The sequence below is a fragment of the Tamandua tetradactyla genome, chromosome 17 (assembly GCF_023851605.1).
Source record: "Tamandua tetradactyla isolate mTamTet1 chromosome 17, mTamTet1.pri, whole genome shotgun sequence".
Taxonomy (NCBI): Eukaryota; Metazoa; Chordata; class Mammalia; order Pilosa; family Myrmecophagidae; genus Tamandua; species Tamandua tetradactyla.
This window is the reverse complement of record NC_135343.1, coordinates 61,634,952-61,655,124: the sequence shown is the minus strand read 5'-3', so window position 1 is coordinate 61,655,124 and position 20,173 is coordinate 61,634,952. Positions and strand designations below refer to the sequence as shown.

The 20,173-nt window shown below is 58.8% G+C and overlaps 1 protein-coding gene across 2 annotated transcripts in view; it reads left to right on the top strand.

The window, feature by feature from the left end:
• Positions 1-1,233: 1,233 nt before the first annotated feature.
• ATOH8 (atonal bHLH transcription factor 8) overlaps positions 1,234-20,173 on the top strand; it is a 29,059-nt gene continuing 10,119 nt past the window's right edge. For both annotated transcript variants that reach the window (XM_077134869.1, XM_077134868.1), the window contains exons 1-2: positions 1,234-2,211; positions 8,631-8,822. In XM_077134869.1, the coding sequence (XP_076990984.1) occupies positions 1,504-2,211; positions 8,631-8,822 (900 nt within the window). In that variant the 5' untranslated portion in view covers positions 1,234-1,503. The remainder of the gene's footprint in view (positions 2,212-8,630; positions 8,823-20,173) is intronic.

Genomic DNA, 20,173 nt, shown 5'->3' with positions numbered 1-20,173 from the left:
ATGATGACCCCAGCAGACGCAGCAGCAGAAATGGAGGCCCATCTTCTCCCTTCTGCGCTCTCAGCCACCACTGCTTTGCCTTTAGGGTGGAACTGCCACAGGGAAAGGAACAGCAGGCTCCCAGAGGGCAGCAGCACGTAGGTGGGCCTCCAAGGAGGATGCACGAGGCTTGCTTGTGTGATTTCTTTTTAGAATCCCAAGCAGGATGGTCCAGGGGTTAGGCTCTGTCCAGGGAGCTCAGAGGAAAAAGCTGACTTCTGCATTTGCAAAGTCCCCACCTTGTACCAGGCCCCTGCCCTGAATGCATCACACAAGTAGATATGCATTTACTCTTCCCAATGAATCGGGATTATTAAGGTACGGCAATTGTCCCCATCTTACAGATGGAGAAAGGGAGGCACACAGAAGTAAAATGACTTGCTCAAGGTCATCAGTTTAGCAAACCGCAGCAGCTGGGCTTTGAACCCCGGAATTCTGCCTGTAGGCACTCTTCCTCCACCTTCTGACTGGCATCACTTAGTTGTCTGGGGCTTTCATTCTGTTTTCTTCCTGCAATTTCGGGGAAATCCTCTCCTACTCCTCATTTCATAGCTTGAGCAAACCCAGTGGTCCGGAGTGAGGTGATGCTAGAAAGGCTCCCAGATGAGGGACTGGGTCTGCTGGAATTGAAGCTTTCATCCTCCTCTGCCTTTCCCACTGGCCGTGTGACTTGGGGAAAACACATCTCTTTTCGGAGCCTCGGTTTCCCTACCGCTGAAGCCCTCTCCTGCTCCTACCTGCCATGTCAGGGCAACACGGGAGCCCTCCCCTTACTCACGGCCTAAGGGAAGTGGCCCCTCAGTTTTTTGTTTTTTTCCTTTTTGATTTTTTTTTTTTCTTTCCTCATCATTTGGCGAGGTGGAGTGGAGGGGTGGGCCGGAAGGTCCTGGGTAGGGAAGGTCGACGCAGCTTCACCGGAGGGCCAGCAAGGCTGCGATCCGAGGAAGGGCCGGAGCGCCCAGGAGCCACGTGCTCGGGGCGGCTGTGCGGGTGCCGACCGGGCCCCGGGGGAGAGGAGGAGCGCCTCCGCCTGGAGGAGGGGGTGGGGAGGCAGGTTCGGGGCCGGGACGACGGGGTGGGGGCGAGGTAGGGAGGCCGCGGACAAAGGAGGCGGCCGGCCGCCCAGCTGTTTTGAAAAACGCTTCCTGTTTCTTTAAAGGCGCTCGCGGCTCAGGGCGGCCGGGGCCGGGGAGGCGGCGGCGGCGGGGGCTGCCCGGGCTCCGGGCGGCGGCGCTGACTGATCTGGCGAAGCGGGCTTCTGTGTAAACTGAGGCTAAACAAACACAGATGGAGCGCAGCGGGCGTGCTCCAGCAATGCTGGCCGCGCCGCCGCCACTTCAGATGACACTCTGAGCGCGCCGGGAACGCACAGCCCGGCGGCTCCGCGGAGCCCGCGCGGAGCAGCTGGCCCCGGGCGACCGGGAGGAAGGGAGAGCGGGAGGCCCCGCGGTCCCGCCCCGCGCCATGAAGCACCTCCCGGTCCTCGAGGACGGGCCGTGGAAGACCGTGTGCGTGAAGGAGTTCCACGGCCTCAGGAAGCTCAAGCGCAAAGGCAAGGAGCCGGCGCGGCGCGCCAACGGCTCGCAAACTTTCCGCCTGGACTTGGAAGCGCCCGAGCCCGGCGGCGCCGCCGCCACCACCACCCCCGGGCTGCGGGACCGGACCCCGCGGCTGCAGCCCGGCCCTGCTCCGGTGCCAGCGCGGGGGGCGCCGGCCGTTGTCCCGGCGGGGGGCGCGGACACAGCCGGGGAGCGCGGGGGCGCCCGGGCGCCCGACGTCTTGAACACGCGGCTCCCGGGCTTCGCCCTGGGCTCAGCCGCCCCGGGACTCCCCACGCCGCCGCCGCCGCCGCCGGTGGCGCCCCAGGACCAGGCCCCCGGGGCGTCCGAGTCGCAGCCTTTCCGGGAGCCCGGCCGGCGGCCCCGCGTCCTGCTGTGCGCGCCCCCCGCGCCCGCAGCGCGCCCGGGGGAAAGTGCCTACTCGGCCGTTTCACACGTAATTTACAGTCACCCCCAGGATTCCGCCGCGTCGCCTAGGAAACGGCCTGGCGAAGCCCCCGCCGGCTCCCCGGAGATCAAAGCCCTGCAGCAGACCCGGAGGCTCCTGGCCAACGCCCGCGAGCGGACGCGCGTGCACACGATCAGCGCCGCCTTCGAGGCGCTCAGGAAGCAGGTACCCGCTCCCCGCCGCGCCCCCGCGGCTCCGGCGCGGAGGGACTTGGGGGCCGGGGAGGATGGGTATATACCGTATGTGAGCTGCCAGCGGTCCCCGCCCAAGGGCCGGGACAGGTTGAGGCCGCCAGGGGGGGAGCGACCTTTGCCACCGAGTCCGGATGGTTCTCAATCCGGAAAATGGGGTGAGCGATCAAGATTCTGGTCCGGGAGCGCCCCGCCCCCCCGCCCGGCTGAGCATCTGATGTTGGCCTTCGGAGTGCACTTTGAGGGCGGCGAAAATTTGTCTCCCGAAGTCCCTCGAGTGAGGTGGAAGAGGAGATATAGGGGACTCCCTCCGGCGAAGGGATGGAGGGACGACCCTTCCCCTCCGGGTATTTGGCGCGATCAGGGCCTCTGCAGCTGTTGGTCGGTCCCCGACTAGCCAGAATATGAGGGACCGAACGGGCCCGGGGAGCCCACCAGCGCCTCTTCAGCTCCTCCAGCTACCATCAAGGAAGCCCCGTCCCCTCAGGCCTTCTGGGCTCTGCACCCCTCGCCCTGGTGTCCTTAAGATCCTGCGCCCCTTTCCCAGAAATTCTGCTGAGGGGGTTCCCTCGGGGGATTCTTCAGAAACTAGTTTTGCGGTGGGTCTGGAAGCTTTTCAGTTGGGGGCTGGTGGACACTCACAAGTGTCCCTTTGCGAGAGTGGGAGAAGAATACTTGCCCCCCCCCCCCCAAGTTCTCCGTGGTGGAGAAGGAGCAGTGCACCAGTTCACTTTAAACCACGTTGGCACTGGCTGCCCTCAGGTTCCAGACATCCCGTTCTCTCACAGGGAAGGGAGATTTAGGACAGACACTCCTCCAACCCCTTATAGTGCAGGAGGAAGAGTTAGAGGTAGGTGTGGTTGATTTGAGGGTTCAGTGCTCTTTTTTTTTTTTTTTACACGTTTTTTGTATGCTTCGTAGATGACTCGCTGTGTGACTCCGAGAAAGTTACTCCACCTCTCTGGGCTTTAGCCAGCAGCAAAACAGTTCAGAAAACCTGGTCTTTTTGGACCACACTCTCCTCTTCTTCCTGGATATGTGTGTGTTTGTGTCTGTGCGTGTGTCCGTGAAATGGTACTTGGATACAACCATGGGCAGGGGAAGAAAAGTGAGCCCTTGGGGGATGAAAGGTCCCATGACTTTTGGACCCCCTGGTGGGACATTAGGTCAGTGAGGTTGGGTGGCAGAGTCAGGCAGACATCGCAGACCGGGCTGGGCCACTGCCTGCAGCCACACCAGCCGGGACCCTGGGCAGTGGGCCCAGTGGCATGTTCAGTCCCACCCTGGGGCAGCGTCTCCATTTCTGATGCCCAGGGCTGCCTGCAGGGCATCCTGCCACCTGTTGCCTAGGGCGGAAGGAGGACAGAAAGACAGAGTGATGCCCTCCGCCTGCTCGCATTGCAACTGGGGCGGCCACTCCCGAATTGGGGAGGCCATGTGCCCAAAGCCTGAGGGCTGGAGAGCCCCAGCAGCAAGGCCCTGTCCACTCTTCCAACTGCCTCTTCCAGTTCCGAGGGAGGGAATGTTCACAGTCTCTGAAGGCTCCCCTACATCTCACTTGTTCAGTGGTTTCTACTTCTTTCAAAGAGAATTCCAGCTGCGACGGTGGCTCAGTGGCAGAATTCTTGCCTGCCATGGTGGAAACCCAGGTTTGATTCCCGGTGCCTGTCCATGCAAAAAAAAAAAGAGGTTTTTTGTTTTGAGCCTAACAATCTCTCTGTTGGGATGGGACCGCTCCATTTTATGGAATGGAAAACTGAGTCCCTAAGAAGGAAGGAGACTTGTAAAAGGTCACCTGGTAGGTTAGGGAATGTGATGGCTATTTCTGGAACATGTCCTCATAGCCAAAATTTTCCTAGCATCCTGGGTCCCCCTAACATGGGGAGGCTAGGCATTGGCGGATGCTCTGAAGCTATTACCTGGTCTCCTCCACCTCCATCCGTCCAGCGGGAGGGCGCATCTGAAAGGGACAAGTCGGGCATGTTCAAGCAGAAGGCAAATGTGAGCACTGTCAGGCACAGGGTGTGCACACACGCAGCTGCACACCCACCGTGCCACAGATGTGCTTGTGGCAGGCACCCGAGAGCACACATACGCACACAGCCACAGAACGCCTACCCCCGCTTGTTTCCTCCTTGCCCAAATCATTCTGTCCCTTCCCTGGTGGGCACCCACCAGCTGGCTGGGAAGGAAGGAAATGTAACCAGGGCCCCACTGGCACAAAGCCAGGGGCTGAGGCTATCCCCACCTAGGATACCCATCCTGAGGAGAAAGCTCTGAGCCCCCCGAGGAGCTCCTTCCATCTCGGCCTCAGTCTCCCCACCTGTAAAATTACCCAGCCCTGAGGTCTGAATGGTTGACGTGGGCCCCCAAGCAAAGGAGGGGTGATGGGTTCCACCCCTTGCTGATGTGGCACCGCGCTCAGTTCTGGGACATGCTTGGGTCTGGGGTCTCATTCCAGAGCAGTTTCCTGGTACGGTGACCAGTGCTCTGTGCCTGGCGGCTGGAGCCCGGCTGCACGTGGTGCCTCTGCTGTCACTCTCCCTCTCTGGGCTTTAGTTGCTAAAGCTGCAGAACACGGATAATGCTTATCTCTTCCACGGCTTCTTCCCAAAGAGCAGACAAAGAAAGGAAAAGGGCTGTGGAAGGAACCGTGAGCTCAGGGTGGGGCAAGCCTCTCCATAGATATAAAAATAAGAACTTGAGACCATTTCTTGGGTGTTTACTTTGTACCAGGCACAGTGCTAAGGACGTTATGTGTATTTGTTAGCTTAATGACATGGGTACCTTTATCACACACACGCCCATTGTGCAGATAGAGAAACTGAGGTTCAGAGAGCTCGTATTAATTAGTCTTGCAGATTTTGCCCCGCCTAGCTCTTTGGTGTGCCTTTCATGAGACCCCAGTGTGGTGTGGGCCGTGTGCATGGGCTGCCGGGGGTTGCTGGAAAGATCTCCTGGTGGGACCTTCTGTGCAAGGACCTCGGCTAGCAGGCGGCTCTGGAGGGATGGCAGCACTGGCAGGCAGAGGCCTCAGGCGGGGGTGCTAAGGAGCCCCAGGCCCCATCCCCTGCTTCCCCTGGAGTCTCCCAGGTAGATTTCAACCAGTGGGCCCAGGCTGGTACCCCCAGCCCAGCACTTCCCTCCCTCTCAGACTCCGTAGGGTGCCAGGGATGGGCCGTGGCCCTCCCAGGAGCCTGTGCACATCAGGCCTGCTTGCGCTGGGGGCTCCATCCAGGTGGGCAACACGTGGCTGGGTGAACCGCATAGCACTGGGCGACGTGCCTTCCAGGGGTCTCTTGTTTCTGCCTGGGGAGGGGTGGCAGGTCCCAGCCCCTAGGAAAGAGGAAGATAAAAGAGCCGTCGCGGGACTGTGGTGGCCCAGAACCTGGCATGAGTCGCTGTGGGGTGTCATGGCCACCCCCTCTCCAGACCAGAGCACGAAGCCTCAGAGAGATTAGGGCACCTGCCAAGGTCACACAGCTGGTCAATGCCTGGAATTCAAACCAGCTCTTTCTTCTCCACCCCAGCCTCCCAGAACTGGGTCCCCAGGCCCCCAGATGCCTCCAAGCTGGACTGTTGGGGCAAGGGAGCAGGAGAGTTGGGAACTGCCCAGGTGAGCTGAGGAAGGGATGGGGCCCCCAGTAGTGGAGGCCGGTGGAGCCTGGTGACCGAGCCCTTCTTGGGTGCCAGATGAGCCTCTGGCTCCCACCAGATCTTGGCTGGGTGAGGTGGGGTCCAGGCTGTGTCGTCTCTGTTCCCTCACTGCAGATGGGGTGAAAGCTTTTATGCAGGGGCAGGTTCTATGGGATAACAGCTCCCGCAGTGCTAGGTGGACATGTACCCAGTCGATGGCTTTCTTGTCATGAGGCCAGAGCAGTGGGGCAAAGTGACAAACCAGAGACAAAATGGGCCCAGAACCCAGCAGCGGGAGTCTCTGTGGTGACCTTGGCCTCACCCCCAGGGACCCTGGGTTCCACTGTGCAGAGATCTCCCAAGATCCCTGCTTCCTATGGCTGGGAAGTCCAGCTGTTAGGGGGCTCAAACGACTGGGTGTTCAAGGGAAAGCCCCAGCCTGGCCCCCACTGAAGACAGTGTAGCTGCTGGTAAGAAGGGCAGACACTCTCTCCCAAGGCATGGAGGAGGCAGAGGTGCTAGCCTGGACCCCCGACCCCTGCTCCCCTGTCCCAGGACTACCAGGAACCTTTCGGTCTCACTGTCCTTGTTTATTTGTTCAGGCTGATAAAGCAGCATGGAGCGGAGTGGGTAAGAGGCCAGGATTCTCTGGATTCTGGGTGGGAACAAGCAAAGTGCCTTGTTCTGCCAGCTTTTCTTGGATGCGTTTGGAGTCGTGGCCTGGGCTGGGAGAGGGAGGTCTGGAGGGGGAATGCACGGGAGCTTCTTTTCTCTGTCACCTCCCTCCCCATCCCTGGGCTCTCTGCCTCTGGAGAGGGGGACTCCTTGGCTGCTGGAGGACTTAAAAAGGCAGACAGAAAACCTTGCCTCTGGCCTGAGCTGCTGCCCCAGGACCCCCGCCCCTGGGGCTGTGGGGAAGAGGCCAGGAGCTCTGGCTCCAGGCCTTGCACTTCTCTGTTCTCTTAATCTTCCCAGATCCTACCACAGGGGACCTCGTGCAGTTTGGCTCTGCAATGCCGATGTCCTCTCGTTTGATCCTCACCACCCAGAAGGCCAGTCCGTGGTCAATAAGACAGGGAAGCTGAGGCCTTAGAGCTGGGAAGAGCTAGAGGCAGGAGTGGATTCAGCTCTGCCCTAGGGCCTCTCTTGTGGGGATGCTAATGCTTCATCCTTAGAGAGAGGAAAGGTGTTTGGACCCAGATCAGAACAACTGAAGTCAGTTGGTAAATATGGAGGGAAATCATTCATTCATTCATTCATTCATTCCCTTGTTTGGTAAACTCTTTCAGGAAGTGTTCTGAGCAGGATCTGTGCCTGGTTATGCAGACATGCCCCACCTCACACCCAGCTTACAGGGTGTTGAGCCCCAACAGCCAACATGAAGGACCAATGGGTGCTACTAGGGCACTGCTAAGAGCAGGCAGGCAGCATGGCTTAGGGTGGGGAGAGGGGGGTCAGGGGAAGTTCCCAAAGTGAGGTCAGAATGGATGATGCATCTAGGAATTCCCTGTGCCACCTGAGCTTTGTCCTGTGTTTTGCCTGAGACTTCTCAGCCTCGGCACTGTTTCCCTTTTGGGTTGGGTTCTCCTCCGTGAAGCTGCCCTGTGTATTGCCGGATTTTAATATCATCCCTGACCTCCACCACCAGGTGCTGGTAGTGCCTGTCCTCACCCCCACCGCCCAGTGGTGACCCCCTAGAATGTCTGAAGACGTGGCCACCCATCCCCGGGGTGAACGAGCTGCTCCTGGGGAAGTTGACTAGCCTGTAGCAGTGCTGGCACCCAGGGGCCTGCTTAGGACACCTTCATGGAACGGATGTCACCTGCGGGTTGTGCTCCTCAGCAGTGGGATGGGTGCTGCTTGCAGATGTTGGAGAGACAGAGAGTGGAGGAAATTGAGGGCCTTGTTTGGCTGGGTGAGGGCCCCTATTCAATCACCCCGGGGAGGGTGGCGAGCACCACGGCAGCAGCAGCTCAGTGGTGATGCTTCCACGTTACAGCACGGACCTCAGCTCAGGGGTGCTCCAGACGCTGTCATTTTGACTCGTGCTGTGCAAAGGCCGGTGGATAACATGAAAAATTAGAGGCACCATCTCATCACCATGTCCCAGTCCCTGTGCAATTAGTGAGTGTCTAGCTGGGGCTGGATCGCTGACAAATATGTCAAGTCTGGCCGGGTCTGTAAGTGTTTATCGGGTGCCAAAATGTGCAGTACCCCAGGTCCCGAGGACACACAGGAAAGAGAAAGAAAGACAAGTGAAGGGGAAGGAAGAAAGGGAGGCAAGGGGAGAAGAGAAGGGAAAAGGTAAGAGAAAGAAAGGAGAGAAAACCAACATGTGTACGTCCTTCTGGGGACTTTCCTTGTCGAGTCTGCGCAGAGCCTGGGTGCCTGTCTCTGTTAGGACAGCAGGGCATCATTCTCAAGTGGAAGTCCTAAAGGGCAGGAATTGAATTCCTATTTCTTGTTTCTTGCCCAGCAAAACAAGTGCTGATGAATGAACGGATGGAAAAACAGCATCTCCGCCCTGAGTGATGGCTCCTCCCGGGGTGGGGGCAGACATTCGCTGTGCGCGATGCCTTCAGACTGGCCGCGGGCACACAGCTGGGAACGCACCTACTTGCCGGAGAGTCTGCCGGTGGGTGGCAGTGTGTGTGTAAACAGGGCGCTCCGAGCACGTGACACAAGCGGGTCGAGGCCCCCGAGGGGGCAAGGGGCGGGAGCCCCCTGCAGCCCCTCCTGATGGCTTCTCGCCCCCAGGTGCCGTGCTACTCGTACGGGCAGAAGCTGTCCAAGCTGGCCATCCTGAGGATCGCCTGTAACTACATCCTGTCGCTGGCCCGGCTGGCGGACCTCGACTACAGCGCCGACCGCAGCAACCTCAGCTTCTCCGAGTGCGTGCAGCGCTGCACCCGCACCCTGCAGGCCGAGGGCCGCGCCAAGAAGCGCAAGGTAGGGGCAGGCGCAGCCCTGGGGAGGACAGGGAGGACGGGGACGGGGTCTTGGCCTGGGATGCCGGGGGGCCTGGAGAGCCCCGCCTGTCGGAGGTGTGCTGGGGCCTCCCCAGCTTCCAGGCTCCTGGAATTGCGTTATGGCTGTGGTCCTGTGCCGGGACTCGGGCTGCGGGGGGATCTCCGGCAGGGCACACTTGTCCCTTACAGAAGGGAGAACATTTGTGGCCGAAGCCCCCTCTGGCCTTATGCGCCTAGGCCCTGATTGTTAGATGTTGTGTCAGGAGAAGGCTCCCCTGAGCAGGCCCCCGAGAGCCCAGGGCCATGTTTTGGGAAGTCTACTCTGCTGGTGGGTTATCTATGCGTGCGGGTGATATTCACACATTTGTTCATTCATTTTGGAAGGGTTTATCCAGCCCCCGCCAGGCGCCGGGTGTCTTGGACAGGGGTCCACGGATGACAGACAGATGGTCCTGGTCCTTGGGCAGCACACAGGATGGTTGGAGACAGGAGATGAGAGTGGGGCAGCACAGCAAGGGGCCCTGGAGGGCCTGTGCCAGGGGTGGACTGGGGCCCGAGGGAGTTTGAAAGGGCGTCTTGGGGTACGTGGTGTGGGGGCTGGACCTGCAGGGCCATCAGGAGGCCACCAGGCAGCTGGAGCAGGAATGGCCGGCGTCTGAGGCAGCAGGAGCAGCTGTCCAAAGCGGGGCAAGCGTGGAAAGCTGGTGAAGGGAAGGTGTCAGGCTCCCTGCGGTTCTCCAGATGGCCAGTGCCTGGCGGTGCTGGACGCCATTTATTTCAGCCTTTGGGACCTCTGCTTGCACGAGCCTGCAGGGAGGGACCTGGTCTACCTCTGGGAGGAGGGCAGAGGCGGTGAGAGATGCCAGCTCCCCTGGGAGAAGCTGGGGGAAGCCAGCGTGACTCTGGGTGTCCTCCATCTTTCCCTTCCTGATGCCCCTCCCCCGGACCCCTTCCTGGGCTCCCCAGCTTTCCCAAGGCCCCTGGGGCAAGCCGGGGAGGCCTCCGTGGGTCCCAGGTCCAGGGTGAGATGACGTCTTCTGGAGTGGGCGAGGGGGAAGAGGCGCTGGCTGCTGTCGGGGCAGCTTTCCTCTGGAAAGTGACATGCGCAAATTTAAGGATGATGGATGGCTTAGGGCCTCCCGCTGTGACAGAGGAGGTTTATAAACTTGCAATGAACTTCCTTCCCCTGCCTCCCCGACTGGCCAAGGGGCTGTGGATGGGCAGAGGGTGAGGGTGCCATTTTCTCCTTCTTAGCAGCTGGACCCTGGCCCCGACCCCCTCCGTATCCTCCCCCACAGGAGGCAGGAGCACTGAGGCCCTGGCTTTCTCCCAGTTCCTTGATGAGAGCAGACAGCATCCTGGAGGGAGCTAGAGGCCTGGGGGTGAGGGGAGCAGGGGAAGTAGTGTGCTGGTGCACAGCAGAGACGAGCTCTAGGCTGCCCCAGAAGTCACATCCCTTCTTCTGCACTGGAAGACGTTTCAGAGACTTCTGGGCCACCGCCTCACTGTGTAGATGGTGGTAGAAAGCGTCACTCAGCCTTGGCTCCACACTTACACCACTCGTAATCTCTCAAAGCCTCTGTTTTCCCATCTATGAAAGGGGCACGGCAGAAACACTCATCCTATGGGAGTGGAGCCCAGTGTCTGGCCTGAAGGATGCGCCCTGTGTACATCTGTCATCTCTCTTGCCCAGCCCACCCTCAGGGTCATGGACCCTAAGTGGGTGTACTCGGACCTTGAGGCCTGTGGGGCATGGGGTCCGATCAGTCAGTGCCCAGTGGCCTTTGTGGACTCCCAGACTCATACCACACCCACAGTGACACACTGCCCCATCAAGAAACCGGGACATGCCAGCTGACCCTGGGGACCCGTGGGTGCAAGTTGAGCCCTTCCTGGATAGTTTATCTGGACAATCAGGGCTGGACTCTGCAGCAAGCCTGGTCCTTGGTGTGTCCCAAGAGGCCTTTGCTGTCCCTGAGGACTCATGCTACCAGGCGTCCCCACACAGGACCCCCTGTGGCTCTCCTTCCCAGTTCTTAATTGCTCGCTGCCCCCCTCCCCGTCTGTGTCTCTTCTCTGGCCCCATCGGGCCCCCAGGCTGGGCCATGCTGTAGGCCAGGGGCTGGCCCGCGTTAGGCTGCAGATGTCCTGCTCTGGGCATTGAAGGCGCTGGGCCCCTATAGGGTGAGGGACCTGGAGCCCTGGGGAGAGCATTTCTCTGCTCCCCAAGGGACCCTGTGCCCTTCCCTTCTGCTTGGGAGTTTGAGATGCCCCATCTGGGTGCACAGCTTTAGACATTGTGGTTGGAACCTCACAATGGGGTGAGGTTGCCCCGCTGTACCTTCCTTCTCTTGTGGCCTCCCAGCCTGGCCCTCTGGGGATTCACCTCTATTTACCAAGATTCTATTTGGGGAGCCAATCCCCAGGAAAATCAGACCCACAAATAGGATCTCCGCGTTCACGGGACCGTATCTTTGAAAAGGTTTATGGAGCTACAAGAGTGAATCTCACCTGCCTGTGCGTCTGTGGAGAGACGTGACTGAGGACGTTCTCCCCCCACCTCGGGCTTGGCCCTGCCACCCCAAGCCTGTACCCAGGGGAAGCCTCGGAACTCGGGGCAGATGCTGGGGGGCAGCCCCTCCCGGGGAGGCTTCCACCCACCACGTCCCCACCCCTAAGGGCAGGGGACCCCGAGCCGGACCCCTCTCCCCGACATTCTTCAGGCGCTCGTCCATCGCTCAGTGACCGCCAACTGGGCACCCACCCTGGACGAGACTTGGTGTAGAACAAAACACGTCACTAGGGGGTCCTTGCCCTCCAGGGGCAGCTGGACACACCCTGGTCTAGAGTATTCGGGGACCAGGGGTGAGGAAGGTGGAATAAAGGAAAAGCACAGCACAAGCCTCTGGCCGGCAGGTGCTAGCAGGCAGCGATGGGCCAGGAGGGCCAGCCAGTTCCAGGTGGCTCAGCGCCAGGTGTTGGATGGGGGTGTGGATTCTAGAACCTTCCCACCTGCAGGGAGGCCCCAGCCTGCAGGGTCCAAGTTACCTGGCCGGGTGCGGCCATCCCACTGGCATCCCCTTTGGAATGTGGGAGGGCACCTGGGCCTGATAGGGTCTGGGTAACATCGTGACTTGCAACTGCTTGGCGCCACTGTTCCGCCTGCCTTCGGGTGGTGGTGGTGGGGTCCCTCGCTGGTATCTTCGCACGTGCAATGGGCCCTTCAGGCCTGCTTGCTCCCCACACCCTTCCTCCCTCCTCCCCACCGCAGTGATGGAAGCCAGCCCGGAAAGCTAACCCGTCACCAGTGCACGTGGTGGAAGATGGGTTCATGCTCCCACCCCCACCCCCCACCCCTGCAACCCCGGGTGCGTTTTGATGTTTTGATGGAGGCTCTGCACTCAAGGCTGAAGGAGTGACTCTGATGTGCATCTGTCCGGCAGGGCCGCAGGCGGAGGGACCAAGGTTTGGGGCCTGGAGGCTGTGGGGTCTGCAGGCAGAGGTCTGTTCTGGCCACTCCAGAGCGCCCTGGGGCTCTGAGCGGGGTAAGGGACCTGAGGCAGCACCCCCAAGGTGACCAGCCATGACTGGAGCTGGCCATCTGGGGAAGGTGCCCCTGAGAGTCCAGGCACCCCTCTCTGCACGCCTCCTTGGGAGGTTGAACTCTGGGCCCTCTGCAACCCCTTCCAGCTCCAATGAGCCATCCTGCCCCTGTCCCTGGGGGACAGGGCTGGGGGCTGTGTATCCCCACCCCCTCCACCGGTGGGTCCTCCCTGCCAGGCCACACAGGACTCTGAGGGTTCAGCACCCCAGTACTGCAGGGCAGCCCAAGTGGAGGCCCCAGTGGAGACTGTGTGGGGAGAGGAGGGGCCCTGGGCGGGTTCAGGCCTGGAACAGATAATACAAGTCAAGCCACTGGCCACCTGCCTAGTGCCAGTGTTAGAGCAGCAGTTTCTGGGAGCTTCCAAGGAAGAGGAGGACGGAGAGGAGGACAGGGAGGAGGGAAGGGAGGATGGAGAGGAGAATGTCAGGGGGAGGAGGAGGTGGTGGCACAGACACCTTCAGCACTTGGGCTGGGCCAGCCTTGACAAGCCCCTTTCCCACCATCCAGGGCTCCCCCTTTCAGTGATGTGAAGCCCTCAAGTAATAATAATTAATGATAATAGTAATAGCCACCAACGTTGATGGTGTGCTTTAAACCTCGGTGATGAAGCAGCCTGTGTGGCAGGGTCCCTGGAGGTTAGGTCTTTACTCTGTGGGTGATGGGGCCAGAGGATTCGTTTCAGCTGCTGCAGCTCAGCCACACCTGTGTTCCCTCCACTTTCCCTGCTGCTTTTGGGGCTGGGCTGGTGTCTTAGTCTTTTAATGCTGCTGGAAATGCAATACACCAGAAATGGGTTGGCTTTTATAACGGAAATTTATTAAGTTATAAGTTTACAGTTCTAAGGCCATAAAATATCCAAACAAAGGCATCAAGAGAAAGATACCTTGACTCAAGAAAGGCCGAAGGTGTCTGGGCTTCCCCAGTCACATGGGAAGGCACATAGCGACATCTGCTGTCCTTCTCTCCTAGATTCTGGTTTCAAATGGCTTCCCTGGGGGTGTTTTCTTTCTGTGTCTCCGGAGGTCTCTGTGTTAGCTCTCCACATGTCCACATCTGCTTTCTACAAAATGCTTCCCCTGTAAAGGACTCAGTAAACTAATCAAGACCCACCTTGAATGGGTGGGGTCACGTCTCCATCTAATCTAAAGGTCACGCCCACAACTGAGTGTGTCACATCTCCATGGATGCAATCTAATTAAAAGGTCCCACTCTACAATGTTGAATCAGGATTAAAGAAGGTGATTGGATCAGCATTTAAGGGAACATGGCTTTTCTGGGGTACATAACAATTTCACACCAGTACAGGTGGCTTTTCTCAGGCGTGGTCCATCCAGCAGTGCCTGACTCCTCTTTGGTACAAGGTCTTGGTGCAGACTTCTGTGGCGTCAGTGTGGGGGACAGGCAAGGCGGCACGTTTGGGGTGGGGGTGGGGGTTGGTGGGAGTGAACGGTATCCTGAGGTACCCATTCCACCCCTGCCCCCAGCCCTGGGGCCTTGCCTCCACCTCGTGAGGGCAAGCGGTCAGAGGTGCCCAGAGCCCTTTCTGGTCTGACTTTCCAAGCTCAGCCCCTTTTTTTGCCCATGTGAGGACCCCTTGCTGCCCTCCCTGCCCCACTGCCCGCCGTGGGCACAGTTTGGAAGACCCAAAGGCCTTTGTCATGCCACTCACACAGATGTGGGGAACCCAGCGCAGGTGCCAGGACGTGGGTGACCCCTGACCCATGGAGCCTGAGGGTGCGTCCCAGAGGGTCCCCCATTCAGACCCTGCAATTGCCCTGTGACAGGGGCCTCTGATGCCCCTCAATAGATAGGGAAATTGAGGCCCGGGGGCCCGAGGGACCTGCCCTGAGTCACAGGGCTGGTTGGCGAGGGGTGCCGGGGTCACGCTGTTTCCTGACTGCCCCCTGAATCCACAGCCCGCAGGGTCCTCTCTGCTGGGAAGCAGGGAAGGCTGCGTGGGAGGCCGCCGTCCAGTTCCTTTCTGGTTACAAAAACGGAGGCGATTATTTTTTCTGGTGTCCCAGTTACATAGCCGTTTGTCGCCAGCTGTCTCCTCTAACACAGAATGCCCTCTCAGCTGCTGTTGCTTTTCTCACCCGTGACACCGGTGGCCCCAGGGCTGGCAGGGGCTGGAGCCTCTCAGGTAATCATGGATCCAGCTTTCCCTGAAACGCGGGGCACCCCCTTGGTGTTCCTCAGGCGGGTCCTGGGACGGGTACCACTTCCCCTTCTCCACTCACGCTCTCTTCACCTCCTCTTCCTCCTCTTGCTCTTTCAGAGTGCTCCCTCCCTCCATGCATCCCCAAACGCCGCCCTTTCCCTGTGCAAATGGACACTCAGGGTCTCAGAAAGAGCGAGAGATGCAGAGAGCCCCTCAGTGCCCTAGCTGATCGCCTTTGAAACACAAGAGACCCTTCCAAGAGGTTTGAGGCCTCTCTAATGCACAGGCTCTGTGGCTTTGGGTTCTGGACACCGGAGAAGGGGATTTGTGTAGTTCTCTTAAGTCAAGAGTATCCTCTGTGCCCTCTGTGGCTCTGTCATTTAACTTTAAGGCACATGAAAGCACAGCAGTGGTGGCCTTTGGCAAAATCATGAAGCTCTTTGGAGCCAGGCACCTGGGTATAAGTCCTGGCTCTGGTGCTTCCTAGCTGTGTGCCCTTGGGCTTGTTGGTGAACCTCTCTGATCCTGGTTTTCCCATCTGTGAAGTGAGAACTTCTATACCTGCCTGTACAGATTAAACAAAGCTTAATCAAGAAAGGATTAGACAACAGCCTGTATGAGATATGAAAAGGGGCTGGCATTTTTCTCATTCTCACAGTGAGCGCCAGAAAATAAATATCATGAATTTACAGCTTAGAAGGCAACAAATCAATATGGAGCCCTAGGAAGGAATGTTTCAGGAAAGGGCAGTGCCATGCGGAGGTGTGGGACCAGTCACAGGGCAGATGATGAACAGTTCTGTGAAGGACTCATCTCTCTCCAGCCCTGTGGCACCCCACGGGTCCTGCACCCTTAAAATGGGGACTGTGCACAGCCCACCCAAAAATTCGTATCATGCATAGCGTTCGGTTATCTTGGTCTTTGTGCTACTAAGACAGAGTGGACCCTTCACGTACAATACCCTGGCCCCTTGTCCTACTAGCTCCACGAGGCAGGACCAGGCACCCTCATTCCACAGTGGGGGAAACTAAGGCCAAGAGAAGGGTATTGACTCGCCCGAGGCCATGTGGCTAGGAAGCGGTGGTGCTCAGCTTCAAACCCAAATCTCTCTGGTTCCAAACCCTGGATTCTTCTGCTCCTGTGGATGCAGGGTGAAGCTGGCACCCTGCTGGGGGAGGAGGGGTGCCATGCCCGAAGCAGGCAGTGCTTACGTAATGCAGCACACGGAGGCTCCACGTAGCTACCGAGAGCCAGTTGCCTGCCGGTGGTGATGCTGGTGGTGCCGAGGGCTGGGGTGGGCTGGGGTGTCGTCGGCCCCCGGGCGCCCCCAGCGCCGCCACCGGTGAGGCCTGACACCGGGTCAAGCCGCTTGGCCACAGCTGGCTGCAGCTGGGAGCACGCCTGGTTCCCATTCGGACGCTGTGGTTTTGATTAGCTGCTCCGCCAGCGGGCCTGGTGGGGGGGGGGGTCCCTGGGAGCGCCGCGGGAACAGAGGGTCCCCCGCCCGGCTGCCGCCACCCCCCTTCCTGGCAGGCCCAGACTCCAGATGTTCCGAGCGCTGGCTGGGAAGGCCTGCTGGCGCCACAGAGGGCAGAGGGCAGGGAAAGCACGCGAGCTGGAAGCCCCGGCTCTCCGCCACCGCGGGCCTTGGCAGCCAGCCCGGCCTCCGCTGGCACATTCCCCAGCTCTCCCCTGGCCATCTGTTCCCAAAAAACCCTTTCAGAACCTCCTCGTCACTCAGGATACAGCAGCGCGAGCAGCTGGTTTGGAGGCAGCGGGGGAAAACCGTGCAAAAGGTCCTTTGTGCGGGAGGAAACTTGCTTATGAATCCCGGGGCTGGACGCTGTAAAAGTTGGCGGCTAGAATCCTGGTTTCTCAGGCGCCGCTGTTTTCTCTGCACTTTTTATCTCTGGTTTGATTTTTTTTTTTGCACCACCTCCACCTCCACCCCTTGTTTTCTTTTAATGTTGTTTCTTCCTCTTCTTACACCCTTCGTGATTTTTCTTCCTCCTTCGAGGTGCCTGAGGCCACCTCATTAGCTCTCCCAGACACTGCAGGGGTGTAAAATAAATTTTATTTATTTTAAAGCTGTTAAAATTGAGGATGGTTAGAAAGTGACTTGTTTTTAAGGAAACCATGGCTGGGGGAATGGTGGGGAGGTGGGGGGACGGTTGAGACAGCAGGAGGGCCTGGCGTGGCCAGGGCCCAGGACGCGTGTCATTTATGCCCAGCATCCCAAATAAACCCCAAGCTAAAGGTGTGGGAGGCCAGAGGCAACGGGGGACCCTATCAGCCCCTCGGAGAGCCACACCGCCACAGTGGACACCGCAGCGCCTGGGCCCTTCAGCTGACTTCAGCGTGACGGGCGGCCTTTTTTAAGAATCGGCCGTGCCTGAGGCTTCTCGGCCTGGAATCCGGGCACCTCCTGGAAGCTGTCACAGGGAGGCCGGTTCCAAGCCTGCTGGCAGGGGGGCCCTCCAGAGTGCCAGGTGGTGGAGATGTGAGGGGATGTGATGGGGGTGGGGGCATAGGTCAGGGGCAGGGGACAGGGCTTTTCCCTTCCTTTTTCAAGTCCCCGTGCCCCTTTGCCTTAGCCCACCTCCTCGCTTTCCGATCAGACTCACAAGTTCCCGCAACCCCTCCGCCTATTGCCAGCGCGGCCATGGGGGCCCAGCTTTCCACAGCCCTATGGGTCGAGGGCTCTGGGGGGGCATTTTGTCTTTTGTTTGCCCATCTCGCCTGGAGTCCCGGTGCTTCGTTCCTCTCCGCCTGCCTCACCTCTGTTTTCTTCCCACTTGCAGCTGGAGAGCTGGCGGCTCAGCTGGGGCGAACTAAATATTTATGTTTATCTCATGAGAAGGATGTGAAGGTCCCCATCTGCAGGCACCTCGTGGGCAGCTGTGTGGCTCTGGACTCCCGACAGCCCAGTGTCCAGACCTCTCTGAGCCTTCTCAGTTGCCTGCCGACTGCCCAGTCTGCCCCTGGGTCTGTCCGGGGTTCAGAGGGCTACAGGATGTGGAATTGTTTTTCAGACTCCTCCTGCCAGGGAAACTGTTCTTGGGGGAGGGGGCCGAGGTGAGGAGGCCCCAGGGGAGCATGCAGCGTGGAGCCCAGGACTAGAATCGCTTCCTCGTCCCAGGTGCACCAGAGGACAAAGTCGGGGGTGGGCAGGGCTGCTCTCCCCCCGGGGTGACCAGGCCTCACTTGCCACCTTCCCTGCCATGAGCCTGGGGACATGAGCCTTCCCCCATGAGGTGGGGACAGGATCCAATGGGCCCCTGCTCCCCACTTACCCCCCGGGTGGGTCAGCCCTCTCCACTTTCCCCAGCCAATTGGGAAGCTGGTGCCAGGGGAAAGAGCAACCTCCTGCTTTCCTTGAGCTCTGCGGTACAGACGTTTTTTCAGGCCTCAGTTGGCTGCCAGTCCCCCCTTCCAGGCCGTCTTGCTCTCAGCCCAGAATCAGTTCCCCCAGCCACCTGGGCCTGGCCCAGCTGCCCCCCAGCTCAGGCAGCACCCCCAGAGCCCCTCTCAGTAGCTCTGCTGCAAGCCAGGACTGCCCGCCCCACTTCCCTGCTCAACACCCCACAGGGGCCCCCACAGGCTAGGATGTCAGGACACCTGCTCCCCCACCCCCATTGTCCAATGATCCCGACCCAGCTGGTCACTCCCTGGTCTCAGAGTACACTCTTCAAGCCCAGGAGGCTATTTTTGGCCTCTATGGTCATGCTTCCCACCTGCCGCAAGAACCCTTCTCCTCTGTCTGCTTGGCCAACTCCTGCTCATTCTGGAGGGCTCGACTCCCTCTGGAAGCCCTCTGTGATCCCCACCCCGGCCTCCTCTTCAGGGACCCCTAGCACACGTCCTCCCGGCCCTTACACTGTGATATGTATTGTCTCATTCAATAGTGCATCATACACTGTACTGTAAAAGAGTAATATCAAGGGTTGTATTATGTGATACTTTGTCATGTGCTATGCTTTATTTTATATCACTGCATTGTATTATATTTTTAGGTATATATTATGGGATCTTGCATGGCATTGTATTCCTTACATTATGTAGCATTTGCTTTGTGCCCAGCTCTCTAGCTAGGCTGTGAGCCTTTACATCTTTATATCCCAGCTCTGGCAGAGTACACTCCAAATAATGACAATCCCCCCCTCCCCCCGCCCCACTACTTAAATCCACACCGCCAGGCTGAATATTTCTGTGCTGAAGGCAAGGGCTCTGGGGAGGGATGAAGGAGGAACCTCAGGAACCAGCTGGGAAAATACCTCCAGGGCTTCCCCAGGCTCCTGTGTGGGGACACTTGTGCCCTTGTTCCCTTCAATCAGCAAGGAAAGCTCTGAGGTTCAGATAACTGAAAACATTCAACCCACAGCTTAAACTAACCGGGGCTCATGTTTCTCACAGCTAAGAAGACTGAAAGGAGGAGGCTGCGCCCTTGGCTCTGAGGCTCAGTGAGGTCGGGGCTGCAGGCTTCATTTGGCCTTTGCCTCATGGTCACACTGTGGCTGCCATGGAGCCAGCGCTTCACCCTCATTCTGCATCCAGAGACAGGGCAGGGACTGTTCTGGGAAGAGCATTTCTTCCCATCAAGGCCGTCAACCAGGCCCTAACACCCCTCCCTTTCCTGAAAAAAGGACGATCCCTCTGAACCTGAGAAGAAATCAGTGGAGAGGGCAGCAGAATAAACAGACTCCCTCTTATCCCAGGAGGCTGATCCTGATTTGTGATAATCTGGTTTCCGCCCTTCAGGCCAGACGATGGGACCAGCCAGTGTTGTAGCCTTGAACTCAAGCTGAGAACCCACTTCTGTCGTCCAGCCCTTACCAGGGCCCTGTGAAGTGGGCACTAGAAGTCCCATTTCCATTTGATGCCACTGACGTTCTGAGGTCCTTGGTGACGAGGCTAGGCTGCTCGCAACCTCAACCTCCACACAGCACTCCACAGCTTACAGAGCTGTTCACATCCACTGCTACTTTGAATCCTACTTCTGCCTCATGGGGTTCCCATTTTGACCACGTGGGGAGGCTGGGATCCCAAGAGGTGTCACCCCAAGGCCCAGAGACAGCAGGGCCTTGAACCCATACTCCTGCTGTCCTCTGCTCCCCCAAAGATGAGGTGTGCGCTTCTGGGGTTGATGGGGCAGCTTGGGGCCTGGGGCCCGGCCACTCTGGGACTTCATACCATCAGGCACTTGCTTTCTTTTTTTTTCAAAATATATGGGTAGGCACTGGGAATCGAACCAGGGTCTCCGGCATGGCAGGCGAGAACTCTACCACTGAGCCACCATTGCCTGCCCATAGCACTTGCTTTCTCCAGGCTTCACTTTTATCATGAAATGTGGCTGAGGACATCTGTAATTGGGGAAACAATGGCCATGAAGGGGCTTTGTCCACTGTAAGCGCTGCACAGTGGAAGGAAGTCACTGGTTGGACCCCGTTGGCCCCTCAGGGAGGTACCCCACATGTCTCCTCCCTCCCCAGAAGCTCAGGGGATGGGTACCAGATTGGAGCTGCCTGCCCAGGACTGGGTCCTAGTGCCGGGAAGACCGTGTCTGTCC